This window comes from Carassius carassius, chromosome 7, assembly GCF_963082965.1.
Source record: "Carassius carassius chromosome 7, fCarCar2.1, whole genome shotgun sequence".
In the NCBI taxonomy this organism is placed as follows: domain Eukaryota; kingdom Metazoa; phylum Chordata; class Actinopteri; order Cypriniformes; family Cyprinidae; genus Carassius; species Carassius carassius.
The window spans coordinates 17,714,039-17,736,350 of record NC_081761.1 but is presented as its reverse complement, the minus strand read 5'-3'; the positions used below and the strand labels follow the sequence as shown (position 1 = coordinate 17,736,350).

Sequence of the window (22,312 nt, the reverse complement as noted above, 5' to 3'; positions counted from 1 at the left end):
AAACTAGTAAATACATTTATCTGCAACATAACCGTGTCAGGTTTAGGTGTACAATATCTACTATAATGTCATTTAAAACACCCAGTCAAGATAAAATTGCAATAAAACAGACAGAAATGTGGCTAATGATTATAGGATCATAGGGTTTTTATTGTATGGGGGACGAAAGAGTAGAAATGGAAGTGTAAATATCTGTGGTGTCTAGAAGTCTAATTTTTTCTCTGTTTTATCATGTTTTTTACATAATTATCATGTTTGTGCCATCCCCATGTGGAGATTTTGCATAGACATTTGAATAATGAAGGGAAGTCATTTAACTATTCTCCAGGTATTAAAATGCAATGTTTTTTTTTTACACGATGCAGCAACATTAGGCATGTTAATTGGGCTCTTTGGACTTACCCCAAAAAGGGACTAAATTAATTACTCTACAAAATGTCAGAAACACGGAGTGGAAAATAATAACCCAAGGTCTTATTTGCATTTTTAACTTTTCTAATTTAGGTAATGTTATATGTGAGTGGACCTTAATGTTGACTGAACAAATAAATGATTAGTGTCTAGTGCATATCAAGTACACACACAAACACAAAAACTACATACCTGTAGTCAACATTTTTTAAGCATGCCTCCACTGCAAAAGGTTCAACCTGAAATGGTTCCCATAACATTTTAAAGATAGCATGTATTCATGTATTAATTATTATGACTTGTCACAATTAGCTCTGGCCCTCAGTCAAATATTCATAGGAGAGTAATGTGTCATATTTGTCACTTTTCAGCGTCCTTCTACAGTGCTATCATTGTAATAGAACATTATAGGGTCAATATGTACTTTTATCAAGCTTTGACACAGATCTTTCAGGTAAATATAACTGGGTCTCTTATGGATTTTTTCTTTTGTTATTACTTTTAACCCACTATCAACTGGAATTGGTGTGATGAGTGCATACAGCTATTGGTTAATGATCAGTCTCAGTGAGAAAACTGCTATACATTATGCTGTTTCCCCCAGCTACTGTAAATGTAGACATGGACGTTTTCTTTTTAGCATTGACTGCTGATATCAGATTTCAGACATTGCCTTGAAGAGGAAATGGGGTCTTGTCTCATAACGAGTCTTTTCTTACAAAGTCAAGTCAAGTCTGCTTTATTGTCAATTCTTCCACATGTACAGTACATACATACAGAGAACTGAAATTGAAAATAAATAAATAAATAAATAAATTGAAATTGCGTTACTCTCAGAACCTTGGTACATACAGATAACACTAACAGTAGAAAAATAAATACAGATAAAATATAAAGTACAACTATATAAATATACAAATAGGTCATGTAAAAGAAAGATAAGTAAAGCAGCATGGCAGATAGAGTGTAAACCAATTAAGTAAACAAACAGTGCAGATATAATGATTGTAGTGCAAAGAGCTTATTCAGTCTGATTAAAGTGTCAAAAGTCACAGAGAGCAGTTTGATTTGACTGTTGAATTAGGTAGTGAACAGACCAATACTGCACCAAGTGTCTGGTGCAGGTCCCAGTGTGTTAGTGAGAGCTCGGGGGGGGGGGGGGGGGGGGGGGCGTCTGAAGACTTCAGAGGGCTTTGTAAAGGTTAGACGGGTTCCATAAATGTCCTGGAGGGAGGTGAGAGAGACACCAATGATCTTCTCAGCTGATCTCACTATGCGTTGCAGGCACCGTACCACACAGTGATGCAGCTAGTCTGGAGGCTTTCAATGGTGCCTCTGTAGAAAGTGCACATGATGGGGACCGGGGCTCTGGCTTTTCTTATTTTGCAGAGGAAGTATAGACGCTGCTCTGCTTTCTTGCCCAGTGCTGAGGTGTTGTCATTCCAGAAGAGGTCCTCTGTTATGTGCACACCCAAGAATTAGATGCTGCTCACCCTTTCCACAGTTGCACCGTTAATGGTCAGAGGAGCATGTTGAGTGTGTACTCTCCTGAAGTCAACAACAATCTCCTTCATCTTCTCCACATTCAGAGAGATATTGTTGTCACTGCACCACCCAGCCAGGCTGCTCACCTTGCTCCTGTAGTTTGTCTAATATCTGTTGCTAATGAGACCCACCACAGTCATTTCATCCGTTATCCATCAAACTTATTAAAGAACTTAGAGTTTTGTGACAGTGTGCAGTCGTGTGTCAGCAGAATAAAGAGGAGGGGCTCAGCACACATCCTTGGGGGGGCCCAGTGTTAAGTGTGATAATGCAGAATGTGTTACTGCCGACCCTTACTGCCTGAGGTCTTCCAGTCAATTTGTGAATGACCTGTTGAGGGATGATTGTGTTGAATACTGAACTTAAATCTATGAACACCATTCTGACGTATGAGTCTTTTTTTGTCCAGATGTGTGACTACTGAATGGAGGGTAGTGGTGATGACATCAGTGGTCGAGCGGTTGGACCGATATGCAAACTGGAAGGGGTCCAGGGAGAGTGTGAGGGCAGACTTGATGTGGAGCATGACTAGCCATTCAAAGCACTTCATGAGAATGGTAGTGACAGTGATGGACTTTGTGACTGTTACATCATCAATACACTTGGTGATGTAGGTAGTGACAGTCTCTGAGTACTCTTGGAGATCTGTTGTGTTATTGTATGTGGTAGCCTGCTTAAACATATTTCAGTCAGTGGTGTCAAATCAGTCTTGAAGAGCCTCTGACAACCCTTCTGGCCACACTTGTATTTGTTTGTGAACTGGTTTGGCGACTTTAATGAGAATTCTGTATGCAGGCATTTGCATTACAGTGATCTGAGGCACCAAGGTGGAGCTGGGGGACGGCCTTGTAAGCTCCAAAAACAAAGTCCAAAGTGTTTTTACCTCGTGTTGGAAAGTTATTGTGTTGGGGTATTTTTGGGAACACACTCTTTAAGTCTGCATGGTTGAAATCCCCAGCTAAGATGATAAAAGCATCAGAGTGGGCTTTCTGCTGCTCACTGATGTGCTGGTACAGTTCATTTAGTGCCTCGTTCCTGTTGTTGTTGTTGGAGCAGGGAGGGATGTATACAGCAACAACAGTATGGCTGAATATTCCCTCTCTAGATAGAACGGCCGACACTTAATAATCATAACATAAACTCCACCAGGGGTGAGCAGTGTTTGCAGATCACAAGAGCATTGCGGTACCAGGCATCACTTATGTACACAGCGTGATTTACCTTCTGCGATGAGGACTCTGTCCACTCGATAGCATATCACTTGATTGAGCTGAATAGCGCAGTCTGGAACGCTGTTGCTGAGCCATGTTGCTGTGAACACAAAAACACAACAGTCTCTTACAGTCCTCTGAGTTGAGTGTAGTAATCGGATGAAGTCCAGTTTATTGTCCAAAGAGCGTACGTTAGCCAGTATGATGGTGGGGATAGCTGGCTTGTGTGGGTTAGCCATTAGCCTAGACCAGATACCTCCATGCTTACCCCTCTTCTGCTTCCTCTCACACCGCTTGTGGCACCTCCGCTGTGGGCAAGACACAGCAGTGGGGGTCGTTGATGGTGAAGGCCACCGGAGCAAACCGAGATCCCACAGGTCTTCGGCGTGCGCAGAGTTTAACTCTAAAAAAGTGGTTCTGCTGACATCGAGTAGAAAATCACAACTGTATGCACACTTAAAGATATGTAGACGCGATGAAGATGTACGAAAACACTGCGACTCACAAGACAAAAAAACGAGAGAAGCCGCTGCATGTGGAAGCACCACCATCTTAAAGGTTTGCAGACCCACATGCCCAGACACAGATAGAAACTAACAAAATCACTGCCATTGTAAGAAAGTTTTCAGACAGAAGCAGACGAAACAGAGCTAATCATAGAGCTAATCATATAGCTATAAATATGCAGCTACAAGTATATTTACAGATAACTTGTTGCAAGTGTCTGCTAAATGCATAAACATAAAAAAACTGAACTTGCAGATAATATAACATTAATGGAATAAAAGGTCATTTTCATGTACTTGATGAGAGTACACCCTCTTAACTTTTTCTTAAAGGGTTAGTTTACTGGGTTTTTCTAGGCTTGATTGTGTTTATGGGGTGCAGTCCAACATGTGTTCATGTTTAGTTAAAAAAGAAAAGGAAAAAAAATGCATAATTTTTCACATAATTTACTTTTATTCCATACCGATATGTCCCTTCTCTGACAAACAACTCTTTAGAACTTTTGAGGATTGAGAACTGCTGCTTTAGAACACTGGTTTTGCAACTTGTGAATCCATTAGAATCGTTAGAAGACAGAATTGCGATTCATATATGCACATATTTTTACATGCACCTCTAGTTTTCTCTTCCTCTTCTCTAAAGCAACAAAATATGGCCTTGCCCCCTTTGTTGCATGTTCCCAGAAGTAGCTTGTTGTAATCCCTTACCAGCCATTTTTGTAGGCATTAAACTGACAGAATTTTTAAAGATGATACCTCCGTTTGCATTGAACTTTCAGCGCTGCAACTTTGCAGATATTGTTTATTCTCAAATAGCAACATTACAAACTAACTAACGTTAAAAAAGTGAAATTCCAATCAACCACCCCTTTAACACATGTAAGTACACCTATAAAAATGCACTTTGTAATAATGTAAAATGTTTTACTTTACACCTTTTTAATCATTTTATTTTAATAATCTCTTGTCCAGCTTCAAAGTAGTACACTTTTTTGACTAACATACTAAATTGCATACAGTGTTTTTGACTATAGTTTTAACTGTACTGTGTTATTCCATATTACATTTACAGTTAACATATTTTATATTTTAAGCATACGGTATTATGAAAAAAATAAAATTATATATATATATATATATATATATATATATATATATATATATATATATATTTACAAGAGATCTGTACATGAGGCACATAGAAGTCTAACGGGGAGTGTTATCTGTAAGATGATGCTGTATGAATGTGTCTGCTTATGCTTATGGACTTCTTCATTTGCTTCTGTTTGGTAACAAAATTGTTTCATGTCACACATTAATGCTATGTGCTTCATTAGCATTTCCGCAAGAAGTCATTGGACAATTGGGGCATCTCTGCCTCATGGTAGTACAGGGCCATGTGCATGTGCATGGGGCACCCGAGGGAAAGGCCACAATGATAGCTGTAACATGAAGAATGATCAGCATCAGCTCCCATTTCAGACTAATTAGACCAGCATCTCTGCACAGAATGTCCCCAGTAATTAATTAGACAGGCAGTGAAGCTGAAAGTTTTAATCAAGAATCTGTATTTTAAAAAAGACAGAAACGTCAAAACTTGTATTTACATTATTACTGATTAGAGTACAAACTACCATGAGAAAAAAAAAGTAGTATAAACTACCAAACATTTTGTGTGTGTATGTATTTATCAAGACTGGCATATTAATTTGGCAGAGCAATGTTTTACAAAAAAAAAAATTTGGTGCTTTGCTTCTATATATTTATACATAATTATTTTGCCCAACCAATGCTTGGAACATTTCTGTTTTAATCAAACATTATATTAATATTATAATCTCTCTCAAAATCAGAATTATGCTGAAATGAAAAAAAATTCTCAAATTTTTTTTATGTAGTAAATATTAGAGCAGTAATAATGCATATATAAAGCAATAATATATAAGAATGTTTGTAAGAGAGGTTGAATTATTTAACTGATAAGTGTTAAGCCTCTTGCACTGATATTGATATTGATCATGTATTTTCTTTTGGTCCCCATAAGTGAACCACTCATTATACAAAAAAATTTGCTTTTCAGAAATGTGTTTTCTTATTTGTAAAGACTTTATTACTATTGACCATACAGAAAGTCAACTTTCTCAACAAACTGAATCTATATAGTACAGTCCAGAGTCACGCTTTTATCTGCCTTAAAAAAAAGAAATAAAAAAGTCAGGGAAAATGAAGATTCAGCTGAGATGGGAAAAGTGTTTATGTGTAGAGCAGTGCTCCACTGACTTCAGAATTTATGTATTTATTTTTTTATTTTTTCAAGGTTTTTAAGCCTGTACCACAGCCTAATAATCTGTTCTAAGTGAAATTTAAGAGTTCTGGTCTACAGAGACACGGTAGATCTGTTTGAAATCATTAGTGTGTGAAGTGCACTCATTTAAAGACAAATGGTGGGACAGAAAGCATGCAAATGACCCAATTCTGTCTGCCATCCAGTCCATGTGCAGGAGTGTATTTTGCCAACATGCAATGACTTGCCTTCCTTCCAGTCTCCAGGGAAAGCTTCAGTGTCCCAGACACCAGTATTTCTGCTCCTTAACAAATTTATCAACGTGTGAAATAGTATAGGCAGCTAGTGACATGCAAGTATTCTAACTTTCTGTGAATTTAAAATTGAATTCAGCACTTTCATTTTTACATTTACCTGGCTTTACTTAATTCCAATAGTACCAGTATCACAGTTGCTGTGCTCTAGGGAGGCACAAGATGTAGTAGTAGGCCAATAACAGTCTTTCACTATCATCAACAAAGCAAACACAAGGAATCGAGCTGGGATAGCACAACACGTAGACCACAATAATAACAGACAAAGCACCAGGGGAAAAACACAGAACTTAAGTACTAGAAACTTAATTGGGAGAACTGAAACAGGTGTGTAGTTGTGGAACATGGAAACAAACAAGGCAAGAGAACGGAAAAACAGAAAAAAACTATACATACAAATACTATATATATATATATATATATATATAAATATGCTATATATTATATACATACTAAACAGTTACTACATGTGACATTTCGCCCCCTCACAGAAGGGTGTGTCCTCGCACCGACAAACACTCCAACAGAGAAGGGGGGGTGGCGGTTCAGTAGGAGGGTGTGGAACTGAAGGGTCATGCAACTGAGGCGGAGGCAGGGCCCCAGAAGACCACTGCAGAGCCAGAGCAACTGAGGATGGAGGTGGAGCTGGAGAAAAGGAAGAGCCTGACAGAGCCAGAGGGACAAAGTGATGAGGCAAAGCCAGAGGAGTGGAGTCCTGAGAAGGTGGATGGTTGACAACTGACCAAGGCAGAGCCGGAGGGACTAGGTAACCCGGTGGAGCTGGTGGGATGATGGGCCATGGTGGAGATGAGGGACCTAAGAGCCAAAGCGGAGCCGATGGGTCGAAGGACCAAGGTGGAGTGCAGGCCTCAGAGGCTGGAGGCAGAGACGGGATCCTCACACCAAGGCAGAGCTGGCGACTGGAAGTCCAGAGGCGGATCAGATCGCCCAGATGGAGCTGACTGAGGGTGAGCTAAGGAACTGATAGACACCAGCAGAGATGGGGCTGAGGAACTGACTGGTCTTTTAAGAGGAAGTGAGAAATGGAGGATGGGAGGGAACACTGGAGGACAGGAGCTGGGCAGAACCAGCGGAGACCCAGGAGATTCAGGGCTGGACGGAACCAGAGGAGAACTGGGTATTACCTCCCCAAATCAGTCTATTAAGTCAGTTTGAAGAATGTCCATTAGTTCCTCATAACATATCCCAGGAACCGGCTGCAGCTCACCCTCAGCGGCAGGAGTGTAGGCAGGACTTCCCTCCAAGCCCTCGATCTCCACCAGAACTCCCGCGGAGACAGGCGACTGGTATGGTCCAAGTACAGGAGTTGAACCGCCTATGAATTAATTCCGGGAGAAGGGAGAAACAAAAACAAAAGAAAATGCCACTATTATGTTATTCAATTTGAGGGTCTGCTGTTCTGTCACGGTTGCTGTGCTTTAAAGAGGCATGCGACACAGGAGTAGGCCAATAACAAAGGATCAGGGGTCATGCTGTTTCACACATTAATTGTTTGTTTATCTTTTGTTTTGTTCATTTTTGTCTTTGTTTCATCTAGATCCATTATTAATATATTTTCGTTCATCGCTGGTGGCTCATGCTGTTAGGCAGCTGGCTGTTGCATTGCACCAGTCTGCCATAAGCTCTCACCCCTGGAAGTGTCGGTGTGTCAAAAGGTCACATTCAGCACTGATGTCCCACTGTTTGATTTATCCTTGTTCTGTGTTGTGGGAACTATGGGTCGTCAAATTTTGTTTCATCATTCAAGCAAATCACCTTTTGGCTATGCTGTTGACTCCATTGTATATCTGTATTATGTACATTGTGTGTTTTTGCCACTAACTGACATTTATTAAGCTAAGTATTATTATTATTATTATTATGACTACTACTATTATTATTATATAATTATAATTATTCATTTCCAGCAGCCATATCACCCTGTTTGCCCACTGAAGCTAAACAGGGTTGAACCTGGTCAGAACTTGGATGGTAGACCTCCTAGGAAAACTAGGTTGCTGCTGGAAGAGGTGAGACCAGCAGAGGGTGCTCACCCTGTGGTCTGTGTGGGTCCTAATGCCCCAGTGTAGTGACTGGAACATTAAACTGACAAAAAGCAACATCTTTCAGATGAGACGTTAAATTTAGGTCCTGACTCTCTGTGGTCAAAAAAATCCCAGGATGTCCTACGAAAAAGAGTAGGGGTATAACCCTGGTATCCTGGACAAATTTGCCCATTGACCTCTGACAATCATGGCCTCCTATGTTTGTTTGTTTTTCATTTGTTTGTTTGTTTTTTATGGTGTCCTTGTTACACAGGTTACATATACTTTTGTAAATCAATTTAGTAACAATTAATTAAGCATAATAACATGCAACTAACCCTAAATCAAACCATCATCCTAACCCTAATACAGAAAGTACATGTAATTAATATTACTCAGTACTTAAATGTATAATGACACTGTCACAAGGACATCTTAAAATAAAGTGTAACCGACTTTTATCTAGAAGACTTGAATGTATTGTTAATTTATTGATTTAATTTATTGCACTACAGAGCAAGAGGTAATTAAATTACTTCTGCAACTTGTGAAGCAGTGGGAAAATGCAATTACTCACAATAAACAGAAAAGACATATACTAATCAACTGTTGTCTATCACCAAAATACCAGTAGTAGTTGTAAAACTGCTTTTACAAGGTTACAGTGGCAGAAAATGAGAGGAGGACAGTAGTGATGGAGATAAGAGAAGGAAACATTTTAGGTGCAGTGACTGTTGTACAATTTAAGACCATTGTACAATTTAAGGCACTATACTGGTGAATTGAAGTACACAGGAAGTGCAATCTGAAGAGGCAAACAGGCTCATTGCAAATGCCTTAATTGGTTGGTAATGCTGTGCTGAAATAACTGGAGTAACTGAAGTAATGCCTAAGTATACTTAATATTATCACGTTCTGAATTAATAGTTTGTGTCTTCTTGTTGAGTCTTTACTAAGGGCTGCAGATGACAGGGCTGTGTCTTATTCAGCATCACATTCCCACATGAATAATTTCTGTAGTACATCCTCTACCACCTAACCTAACTCTCTCTCGCACACCTCTCCTTCATACATTTCATTCTCTTGTCCTGTCCATCTCAAAGTTATAGACCAGATTTGAGTCTACAGAGAAAAATCTAAGTCAAGCTAATGTCATTTCAAGCACTGTGAGAGAGGGTAATGTGCACCTTGTCTCCAAAAATTTGATTGATGAGGGTCATAAAAGCCATCTGTTCTGGACACCTGTTTGTACACCCCCCTCCCCTCCCTGTACAGCCCAGTGACCTAAATATGAACTTATTAACCTAAAAAGGAACTTTGGTAGGAGTGGTGTTGGGATCTATGTGCTTTTTAAACTCTGAAAAGGGTGAAATCATGAAAATGGTATAAGGGAAGATTTTATTAAGGTTTTAAGTACACAGTGCATTTCAAGAAAAAGGTTATAAACACAGACACCAATGGAAACAATGTAAAAACGTTGTTAAAGTTGTTACAAATTAAAAAAAAATTAAACTAGGTTACTGGTTATTTATCTAAAACAACCAAACAAGTCAAAAACGAACAGATGTAATGGTCGTTTTTTTTCGTACTTGGAAGTGTAAAAACGGTGTTAAAGTTGTTAGAAATTAAATAAAAAGAAAACCAGGTTACTGGTTATTTATCTAAAACAACTAAACAAGTCAAAAACTAACAGATACGTTTCGTTAAGAAACACGTGAAAAAGATGTGAGAGCTTGTAGCATTACAATTTAAAAATGGTGTTTTGTTACTAGTTAGAAAACTAGGTAACAGAGTTTTAGCATTTGTACCTTACCTCATACTAAAAAAGAAGCGAATGTAAAGCAGCGATACAAACTAGAAAAGTTGGTGTTTGTCACGATGTTAGAAAAAGTTAAAACAAAAGAAAATAGAGGTATGCATTTACGCTGATCTCAAAGAAAATACATCAGACCCCGTCTTTAAAACACCAGCACAAGATACTTGTCAAATCTATGCTGTACTTTACCACTAACTACAATTTAAAAAATTGAGACTGTTACTGACAGAGAGTTAAACAAAAGAAAAAAAGATCTCACAGCAAAGTGTTACAACGTCTCCGGTAACGTTAGATCGACTCAAACTAAAAAAAGAAGCTAACGTAAAGCAATGTTACAAACCAAGAAAGTAGGCGTTTGTCACGTCGGGTGAAAAGTTAAAACAAAAGAAAAAAAGGTAGGCATTTACGCTGATCTCAAAGAAAATACATCGGACCCGTCTTTAAAACACCAGCACAAGATACTTGTCAAAACTATGCTGTACTTTACCACTAACTACAATTTTTAAAATCTAGACTGTTACTGACAGAGAGTTAAACGAAAGAAAATAAAAAGATCTCCCAGCAGAATTTGCGAAGCCTCCGTAAAACAACCTCACAGCAACGCCGACACACTCAGAATGCTTACGTCCAGTCCCACTCAAACCACTCCTTCTTCCTCTTTCACGCAAGGCTTTAGGTGCATTTAGCGCCACCTACAGGGCAGGAGTGTGGAGCATTGACGTTAATGAAAACTAACTCAAACATAAGAGATAAAAGAAATACAAAAATAAAATTAATGATAATAATAAACTTAGTAGTGATTCTTTAAATACTGTTTATCAACTCTTTGAGATACTTAATCTGTGAAACATTTCTATAGCCACATCTTTTTTTAACAAAATCTAAAATGAGATCTGATTTATTTCTATATTCTCTTATCTAAGTGCTTCTGTAAGTTGTAATCTTTCGTTGTCATATCTTTTACATTTTATTAAAATAGGTTCAACTGTTTCAGGAAGATCCCATTTAACACAAAGTCCAGACACATGTTTTTCTTCTTATAAATAATGACTGATTAAGTGCAATGTGTCCAATTCTATGGCGAGATCTTCATTACCTATATGTGTGGGTATCCATTCAAAATAAATATTTGTTTTGCTTGTATTCTGAACAAACTCTGTAAAATGACTGACAAAATGTCTTGTCTAGTAGAAGCTTCACCACTCTTTAAACTTGATAGTACTGAAAATGAGTCTGAACATATGACTACTTTAGGTATATTAATGTGTTCAACCCGCACTGAAGAGCCAAAAATATGACAATCATTTCTGTAATATAAACAGACGGATGATTAGATGTTCTTTCTGGTATTCTATACCTAACCCTTGGAACAAGCTGCTGGTGCTGTATGGACTGTTTCAGGATCTTTAGATACATCTATGTATATGAGTTACTTTAAAACTAGGTTAGCCTATATGCTCTTTATTTTTAATCTAAACAAAAGTCCTTGATGTTTTATTTTATTTTAATAAGCCACTCACACTTACTTTAGTAGCCTAAATCATTGAATATGTCTTTTATTTTGTTAATATTATCTTCTGGCACGAAATTCTACATTCATAAATGTATGTTTTTTCAAAATTCCACCACGTTTAGTGGCATTTAAAGAGGAATTTGTGATGTATTTGGAGACGTTAAAAGGAATGAAAAGTCCCAAAGCAAGATTTTTGTATTCTTCATTAGAGGACTTTGGTTTCTTAATGTGAAAATCTGTTACTCCCCTACTTTTTTTCGTTCTTTATCATTATATTTTTCTTTTTTCTTAAGTGTTGTTTTATTTATTTTACATTTATTTTGTTTTATGATGTACAGAGTGTGAACAAAAATTTAGTGTAATCTCAGACCGTATTTGTAAATCTACCAGTAATGTATGCCTTTCTGTATTAATGTTAAAAGCAACCGATGTTTTTACTTTAAAATTATGTTAACCTATACGATTTAATTTTTTAATCTCAACAAAAATTCCTTGTTGGAAAAAAATATTGTTTTATTTAATTTTAATAAGTCACTCACACATACTTTAGTAGTCTAAATCCTTGAATACGTCTTTTATGTTGTCAATATTAACTTCTATCATTGCTATATCGTAGCTATATCAATTAAAACATGCGTTTAGACATACAAATGTTAAACAGGATTGAATGTGGTAAGTCAAAATGGGTTTTTCTTGCCAAATAAACTTTTACAACATTACAGGAAAGGCTAAATATTTCATCTCAAGTAGTGCGTAGAAACGCGTCTGGTGTCTAGCATCTGATGTCTTTGTGTTTACTGTTACGAACATGTCAGCGAAGATTGTAAAACATCTAAAGGTTTTTGGGGTTTGCAACTCAACTGTTGTAATTAGTTTTCCGGGATTCTGGTGTTGTAAATGGTGTGCTGCAGGGCAGCTAAAGTAAAAAAAAAAAAATTGTGTATTCAGTGATCAAAGGGTGACAATTTCAACTTTATTGCTTAGGTCTGTGATCGAAAGGTTAGCTGAAAGTTCATTTACTGGTCAAAAGGATGTAAAATCTTTTAACAAGTCAGACCATAGAAAAATGTTGTTTAACAAAATATTGTTAACATCAACATAAACGTACTGAGAATGCAAACAAGTACACAAACACAACCATACAATCATAAACACACACACACACCTCACAAAACTGCCAACAAGGACCTTAAGTTTTTGTTTTAACGTTTAGCTGTAGCTGAGACCTTGATGGAATTATTTTACGCACAGTTTTGGGGAGGGGGGGTGATCTGTAATAGGTTATAGATCACAAATTACCCTATTTAAAATCTAAAAGGTTGTGCAACTATATCAATTTCTTTAAAAAAGTAATGTAACTGATAAAATTTGATTACATGTTTTAAGACTTGTAATGTTTTCAACCGTTAATCTTTTGAAACATGTAAACAGGACGGGGTTAACATTAGAGTGCTCAACAGCTAATGACCATCAGACTTTTCAAAATCCTTCATCACTTAAATTAGGATTGTGATCGTGATTTCATTTTAAAGCACAACCATCTCGAAATCAGATTTGCTTGGAGATTAAATACATATTTTAAAACACAACAAGAAAGCTTAACAGCTATGATACTGTTTTGAAATCAGGTTTTTCCACAGCTATGAAGGGAAATGCCCCGGCATCTAACAATGGGTTGGTAAAACGGTTCAATTGAACAAATATATATACATCAGCCAAATAGGAAATTAGCATAGGTCTTTAACTCCTGAAACATCTGACTCATATTTTAGAGTAGTTAAGGTAGTTTATGAAATATATCAATTAAATCTGTACGTGTGTGAAAAAATATTCAGATGTAACATTTTTATAATTAACCGCAATTTAATAATTTTTTCTCACTGACTGTAACTGATTACATTTATTTTTGTAATCAAAGGATATAATTTAGCTATATGTAACTAGTTGATCCCCTAACACTGATTATGCGTTCTAACAATAATAGATGGTGAAAGAGTTCATTACCCTCTTTAACTTTAAAAATGCGGACAGTGTCGCTTAACACTAGTTTGGCAAAGAAGGGTTTGCTCTTAAAACAACCCCAGACCCCGACTTGAAAGCAACGTAACAAGTATAGCCATTGCAGAAATTTATTATAGAGATGCAGTAAGATAAACTCTGGATGCACGGTTGACCGACTTATCACATGTTTACCATATTATTACAATGCCCTGCTTAACTAGTTTTATGATGAAATATGTCTGTAAAAATAAACAAACATACACACGTACATGCGCATTCGGCGACAAAGTTCTATATCGATTAGGGGCAAAGTTTATGCCTTGGAAAGAATCGAATTCTGAAAAAGTCGTCTGACGCTGCACAAACGACCCACGGAGGGTAAATGGAGCGGCGCTGATGAGGTCGAAAAACTGGAGTGCGCCGTGGGAAACACCTGTTTTGTAAAAGACATTATCAACCCTGTTTTTAAACTACACTACAGAGGACAGATGATCGGTCTGATGCAAAATATCATCACGGCGGAATGCGACCCAAATCACGATTGTACGGGCGATAGCAAGCGGGAAAAAATCTCAGTAACCAAATGAAACTTGTAAGAAGCCTGAAATATACATGGCCTGACTTGACGAGTATATTTTTAACTGGTAGGGACCCGGTGAATGTTTCTGCACGTAAAATTCTGGAAGTGATGTCTGAATGTGAAGATGAGATGGACGTTAATGACGTTCTCTATCTGTGAACATTTGTAACAGATCAATGTGTACTGTTGGATTCCAAAAAATATCATTCTATGACCTGTGAAATTGTTGCATCGTTGGTTGATTTTATATTGGAGCAAAACATGTTAATCTGCAGAGATTTTCTATTCTGGTTAGATTGCCTGTAATGTCATGAGTACTATTTGTTTTTAATGACAATTTGATAATTTTCTTCACTACATCGATGTATATTCAACAATATAGTGTTGAAATAAAAGATTGATCCACTTCACTCGCTATTCTGTTCTCTGAGTTCAGAAACTTTTTTGTTTGTTTGTTAACAATTCAATAATAATAAGCAACATATCTTTTATCTGATATAAACTAGGATAATATAAAGGATAATATAATGATGTTAAGTAAACGTCTCGAATGAAGACGATGTTTAAAGCAATATTTTAATACCCAAATTCACAGAAATATTGCTTTGTATGAACAAAGAGGTTGGTTAACATGAGATCAAAAACTAAGAAAGGGACTCGTATAAGGCCCTAAGCGTAAGACCAAACCATTGCAATTAGGATGGTGAAACTACGGTAAACAGCTTCAAACAGAAAGAGCTAACAAAATCATGGAAACATATCGTTCTGGTTTCAAAGTGTAATGCTATGAAAAACATTGCGGTTTATTTCTATTTATATGTGTGTGTGTGTGTGTGTGTGTGTAAAGACGTCTAACACTAGCTTGCTCTATTCTTTTTTTATTCAATCTGTTTTCTTTTTATTTATTATATTATTTAAAATCCCATGCTATACATACATGCTCCCCTTGTTATAACACTTATATATCATGCTTATACATCATTGCTCTTTTTGTTGTTTTTGATTGCTTCCACCGTCCTCATCTGTAAGTTGCCTTGGATAAAAGCGTCTGCTAAATGAATAAATGTAAATGTAAATATCTCACCACTCTAGCAAATTTTAGGTGTACTTAGCAGGGTCTTTTGTGTTTTTAGGGTATATTGTACTTATTGTCATTATGAATATTTGTACGCTTATTTTCATTTCGGCATCTTAATGAACACTTACACAATTTGTCTTCGTTTGAGTAGCTAACGTTACTCGACGGTCACATTTAAGTTTTCACCGCTTACACTCACCAAAAACACCCGAAACCTGTAATTCTGTCATAATTAGGTTAGTTAAAAATACAAAAACTTAATGCCTGACACCTTTGTAACTGACTAAAAACTGATGTTTAAGCTAAACAAACGACAGAGGCACTGTGCCTAAAACTGCGAACACAAACATCACTAACTTAAATAAACAAAAGACAATAAACACCAATATGTGTTCACACAGTTAACTTTATTTAGATGATTCAGCATTAACTTAAATGAACAGATGATAATAACCACCAATATGTGTTCACACAATAAATTTATTTAGATGATTCACGGGAATAAATGTCCAATGATTTCGAGTGTTGCCACATGCAATATGAGTACGTATCCACGACGGCCATGTTTGAAGTCTGAGGTGTGTGATGGGTATTGTAGTTCCCTGACCTGAAGATCTACATAGCTTGAATGAGGTATTAGTTAAACATATTAAATTTAACCCCTTTGTAAAACAAAAACATATATTACATATAACAACAATAAAATAACTGTTAACACATATTTAGACTAAACGACTATATTCAACAATAATACGATATACATGTGCTAAAACAGGCTAAAATAGGGTTGGCTATGCTGTAATGGAGCAACCGTTGTTGTGTTATCTTGTGAACCATTAGGATTCGTGTGTCCTGAAACCAAATAATTGTCTTTATCTTTAGAAAAAGACAATCGTGTCCTGCTGCTGTGGTCTGAATATGCAGTCTGTCTTCATCATGAAATGATGAACCCCCATCATCAGCCCCCATTCTGAAGATTGTGTGTATATGACTCATATATAAAATATGAGTCAGATGTTTCGGGAGTTAAAGACCTATGCTAATTTCCTATTTGGCTGATGTATATATATTTGTTAAATTGAACCGTTTTACCAACCCATTGTTAGATGCCGGGGCATTTCCCTTCATAGCTGTGGAAAAACCTGATTTCAAAACAGTATCATAGCTGTTAAGCTTTCTTGTTGTGTTTTTAAATATGTATTTAATCTCCAAGCAAATCTGATTTCGTGGTGGTTGTGCTTTAAAATGAAATCACGTTCACAATCCTAATTTAAGTGATGAAGGATTTTGAAAAGTCTGACGGTCATTAGCTGTTGAGCACTCTAATGTTAACCCCGTCCTGTTTACATGTTTCAAAAGATTAATGGTTGAAAACATTACAAGTCTTATAACATGTAATCAAATGTTATCAGTTACTTTTTTAAAGAAATTGATATAGTTGCACAACCTTTTAGATTTTAAATAGGGTAATTTGTGACCTATAACCTATTACAAAGTTCATAGTAACCTCCCAAAAACTGTGCGTAAAATAATTCCACCAAGGTCTCAGCTACAGCTAAACGTTAAAACAAAAACTTAAGGTCCTTGTTGGCAGTTTTGTGAGGTGTTAGTGTGTGTGTGTGTGTGTGTGTGTGTGTGTCTGTGAAAACCGTGTGGTTTGAAAGAAAAATGTTTTAGCTTATATATGTGATTTTACTACAAACTATAAGCATTCTAACTAAGAAACATAATATGTTTTTATTTATTTTTTATTTTCCAACCAAACCGGTTGTTCGCAGTTAAAAAAGTCATAAGAATGTTTATTGTGTTTTGAAAAGAAAGTAAGTTATGATAAATAAATAATAATTTTTTTATTGTTTAACATCAACCACAATGCGTTTATGAGGTTATGTATTTCTTCTGCTTCATGTGTGCAACGGTTACCGTACACACATTCAAGAGAAATGCATAACCTCAATTGTTTTGAAACCATTTAGTCTGTCATTAAAAAACTCTTACATTTTTTTCTTCAAGCATCTATTTTCATCTGTCTCTGGACTCTTGCTAAAAACATATGAGTGCTGACATGAATCCTACGTGAAAGCTAAAAATAATACTTTTTTAAACTATTTTAAACATCATGGTTAACAACACCATTTGGAAAGTGAGAAAGGACGTCTAATCTATTGTATAAAGTTCTGTGAGACATTTGTAGCAACAAACACTTTTGGTTTCAAAGAAAACTTATGACAACTCATTTTCAATCTAATATAGGTATTTTCGTGTTTGTGACCTATTTTGTTTGTTTGTGTATTTATGTACTTGTTTGAGTGTATATTTATATTTGTATTTGTTTGGTTACATGTTCATGTTTTCTGTATGTTTACATTTGTGTGTGTGTGTGTGTGTGTGTGTTTATGACTGTATGGTTGTGTTTGTGTACTTGTTTGCATTCTCAGTACGTCTATGTTGATGTTAACAATATTTTGTTAAACAACATTTTTCTATGGTCTGACTTGTTAAAAGATTTCACATCCTTTTGACCAGTAAATGAACTTTCAGCTAACCTTGCGATCACAGACCTAAGCAATAAAGTTGAAATTGTCACCCTTTGATCACTGAATACACAATTTTTTTTTTTTTTTTTTTTTTTTACTTTAGCTGACCTGCAGCACACCATTTACAACACCAGAACCCCGGAAAACTAATTCGATTACAGTTGAGTTGCAAACCCCAAAAACCTTTAGATGTTTTACAATCTTCGCTGACATGGTCGTAACAGTAAACACAAAGACATCAGATGCCAGACACCAGACGGGTTTCTACGCACTACTTGAGATGAAATATTTAGCCTTTCCTGTAATGTTGTAAAAGTTTACTTGGCAAGAAAAGCCCATCTTGACTTACCACATTCATTCCTGTTTAATATTTGTATGTCTAAACGCATGTTTTAATTGATATAGCAATGATATAGCAATGATAGAAGTTCATATTGACAACATAAAAGACGTATTCAAGGATTTAGACTACTAAAGTATGTGTGAGTGACTTATTAAAATTAAATAAAACAATACTTTTTTCCAACAAGGAATTTTTGTTGAGATGAAAAAATTTAATCGTATAGGTTAACCTAATTTTAAAGTAAAAACATCGGTTGCTTTGAACATTAATACAGAAAGGCATACATTACTGGTAGATTTACAAATACGGTCTGAGATTACACTAAATTTTTGTTCACACTCTGTACATCATAGAACAAAATAAATGTAAAATAAATAAAACAACACTTAAGAAAAAAGAAAAAATATAAAGATAAAGAAAATGTGGGGGGGGGGGGGGGGGCTGGGGAGTAACAGATATTCACATTAAGAAACCAAAGTCCTCTAATGAAGAATACAAAAATCTTGCTTTGGGATTTTTCATTCCTTTTAACGTCTCCAAATACATCACAAATTCCTCTTTAAACACCACTAAACGTGGGGGAATTTTGAAAAACATATTCGTGCCAGAAGTTATTATTAACAAAATAAAAGACATATTCAATGATTTAGGCTACTAAAGTAAGTGTGAGTGGCTTATTAAAATAAAATAAAACATCAAGGACTTTTGTTTAGATTCAAAATAAAGAGCATATAGGCTAACCTAGTTTTAAAGTAACTCATATACATAGATGTATCTAAAGATCCTGAAACAGTCCATACAGCAGCAGCAGCTATATATGTTCCAAGGGTTAGGTATAGAATACCAGAAAGAACATCTAATCATCCGTCTGTTTATACTACAGAAATGATTGTCATATATTTGGCTCTTCAGTGCGGGTTGAACACATTAATATACCTAAAGTAGTCATATGTTCAGACTCATTTTCAGTACTATCAAGTTTAAAGAGTGGTGAAGCTTCTACTAGACAAGACATTTTGTCAGTCATTTTACAGAGTTTATTTTGAATGGATACCCACACATATAGGTAATGAAGATCTCGCCGTAGAATTGGACACATTGCACTTAATCAGTCATTATTTATAAGAGGAAAAACATGTGTCTGGACTTTGTGTTAAATGTGATCTTCCTGAAACAGTTCAACCTATTTTAATAAAATGTAAAAGATATGACAATGAAAGATTACAACATACAGAAGCACTTAATATAGAAATAAATCAGATCTCATTTTAGATTTTGTTAAATAAAGATGTGGCTATAGAAATGTTTCACAGATTAAGTATCTCAAAGAGTTGATAAACAGTATTTAAAGAATCACTACTAAGTTTATTATTATCATTAATTTTATTTTTGTATTTCTTTTATCTCTTATGTTTGAGTTAGTGTTCATTAACGTCAATGCTCTACACTCCTGCCCTGTAGGTGGCGGTAAATGCACCTATAGCCTTGCGTGAAAGAGGAAGAAGGAGTGGTTTGAGTGGGACCGGACGTAAGCATTCTGAGTGTGTCGGCGTTGCTGTGAAGTTGTTTTACGGAGGCTTTGCAAATTCTGATGGGAGATCTTTTGATTTTCTTTTGTTTAACTCTCTGTCAGTAACAGTCTCGATTTTTTAAATTGTAGTTAGTGGTAAAGTACAGCATAGATTTGACAAGTATCTTGTGCTTGTGTTTTAAAGACGGGGTCTGATGTATTTTCTTTGAGATCAGCGTAAATGCATTCCTCTTTTTTCTTTTGTTTTAACTTTTTTTAACATCGTGACAAAAACCAACTTTTCTGGTTTGTATCGCTGCTTTATTTTTGCTTCTTTTTTAGTATGAGGTAATGTACAAATGCTAAAACTCTGTTACCTAGTTTTCTAACTAGTAACAAAACACCATTTTTTACAACCCGAATTCCGGAAAAGTTGGGACGTTTTTTAAATTTTAATAAAATGAAAACTAAAGGAATTTCAAATCACATGAGCCAATATTTTATTCACAATAGAACATAGATAACGTAGCAAATGTTTAAACTGAGAAATTTTACACTTTTATCCACTTAATTAGCTCATTTAAAATTTAATGCCTGCTACAGGTCTCAAAAAAGTTGGCACGGGGGCAACAAATGGCTAAAAAAGCAAGCAGTTTTGAAAAGATTCAGCTGGGAGAACATCTAGTGATTAATTAAGTTAATTGATATCAGGTCTGTAACATGATTAGCTATAAAAGCTTTGTCTTAGAGAAGCAGAGTCTCTCAGAAGTAAAGATGGGCAGAGGCTCTCCAATCTGTGAAAGACTGCGTAAAAAAATTCTGGAAAACTTTAAAAACAATGTTCCTCAACGTCAAATTGCAAAGGCTTTGCAAATCTCATCATCTACAGTGCATAACATCATCAAAAGATTCAGAGAAACTGGAGAAATCTCTGTGCGTAAGGGACAAGGCCGGAGACCTTTATTGGATGCCCGTGGTCTTCGGGCTCTCAGACGACACTGCATCACTCATCGGCATGATTGTGTCAATGACATTACTAAATGGGCCCAGGAATACTTTCAGAAACCACTGTCGGTAAACACAATCCGCCGTGCCATCAGCAGATGCCAACTAAAGCTCTATCATGCAAAAAGGAAGCCATATGTGAACATGGTCCAGAAGCGCCGTCGTGTCCTGTGGGCCAAGGCTCATTTAAAATGGACTATTTCAAAGTGGAATAGTGTTTTATGGTCAGATGAGTCCAAATTTGACATTCTTGTTGGAAATCACGGACGCCGTGTCCTCCGGGCTAAAGAGGAGGGAGACCTTCCAGCATGTTATCAGCGGTCAGTTCAAAAGCCAGCATCTCTGATGGTATGGGGGTGCATAAGTGCATACGGTATGGGCAGCTTGCATGTTTTGGAAGGCTCTGTGAATGCTGAAAGGTATATAAAGGTTTTAGAGCAACATATGCTTCCCTCCAAACAACGTCTATTTCAGGGAAGGCCTTGTTTATTTCAGCAGGACAATGCAAAACCACATACTGCAGCTATAACAACAGCATGGCTTCGTCGTAGAAGAGTCCGGGTGCTAACCTGGCCTGCCTGCAGTCCAGATCTTTCACCTATAGAGAACATTTGGCGCATCATTAAACGAAAAATACGTCAAAGACGACCATGAACTCTTCAGCAGCTGGAAATCTATATAAGGCAAGAATGGGACCAAATTCCAACAGCAAAACTCCAGCAACTCATAGCCTCAATGCCCAGACGTCTTCAAACTGTTTTGAAAAGAAAAGGAGATTCTACACCATGGTAAACATGCCCCGTCCCAACTATTTTGAGACCTGTAGCAGAAATCAAAATTGAAATGAGCTCATTTTGTGCATAAAATTGTAAACTTTCTCAGTTTAAACATTTGCTATGTTATCTATGTTCTATTGTGAATAAAATATTGGCTCATGTGATTTGAAAGTCTTTTAGTATTCATTTTATTAAAATTTAAAAAACGTCCCAACTTTTCTGGAATTCGGGTTGTAAATTGTAATGCTACAAGCTCTCACATCTTTTTCACGTGTTTCTTAACAAAACGTATCTGTTAGTTTTTGACTTGTTTAGTTGTTTTAGATAAATAACCAGTAACCTGGTTTTCTTTTTATTTAATTTGTAACAACTTTAACACCGTTTTTACACTTCCAAGTACGAAAAAAAAATACCATTACATTGTTTCCGTCTCGTCTGTGTTTATAACCTTTTTCTGATAGTTTTGACTTGTTTAGTCGTTTTACATAAATATCCAATAACCTAGTTTTCTTTTTAATTTGTAACAACTTTAGCAACATTTTTACACCTTTTTAAACTGCAATGCTACAAGCGCTCACATCTTTTTCACGTGTTGCTTAACGAAATATATCTGATAGTTTTTGACTTGTTTGGTTGTTTTAGATAAATAACCAGTAACCTAGTTTAATTTTTTTTTTATTTGTAACAACTTTAACAACATTTTTACATTGTTTCCATTGGTGTCTGTGTTTATAACCTTTTTCTTGAAATGCACTGTGTACTTAAAACCTTAATAAAATCTTCCCTTATACCATTTTCATGATTTCACCCTTTTCAGAGTTTAAAAAGCACATAGAT

General features: G+C 36.1%; 2 protein-coding genes across 2 annotated transcripts in view; both read right to left on the bottom strand.

Moving 5' to 3' along the window:
- Positions 1–22,312, bottom strand: part of LOC132143288 (zinc finger protein basonuclin-2-like) — a 178,969-nt gene that overhangs the window by 77,850 nt on the left and 78,807 nt on the right. The window lies entirely within an intron of this gene.
- Positions 2,278–3,718, bottom strand: LOC132143242 (uncharacterized). The gene is made up of 3 exons (XM_059553370.1): positions 3,436–3,718; positions 3,178–3,267; positions 2,278–3,055 (listed from the first exon to the last, which is right to left on the bottom strand). The coding sequence occupies exons 1-3, from the start codon at positions 3,716–3,718 to the stop codon at positions 2,730–2,732; spliced, it is 699 nt and encodes a 232-aa protein (XP_059409353.1). The 3' UTR covers positions 2,278–2,729.

What these genes read in the sequence shown, in the direction of transcription:
- LOC132143242 (XM_059553370.1), bottom strand. Translation starts at nt 3,718, where the DNA reads ATGGTGGTGCTTCCACATGCAGCGGCTTCTCTCGTTTTTTTGTCTTGT. An exon ending in TGAGAGGAAGCAGAAGAGGG is followed by an intron (nt 3,268 to 3,435) that starts GTAAGCATGGAG and finishes TTGTGTTCACAG; the next exon opens with CAACATGGCTCAGCAACAGC. An exon ending in CAGAGTCCTCATCGCAGAAG is followed by an intron (nt 3,056 to 3,177) that starts GTAAATCACGCT and finishes TTCTATCTAGAG; the next exon opens with AGGGAATATTCAGCCATACT.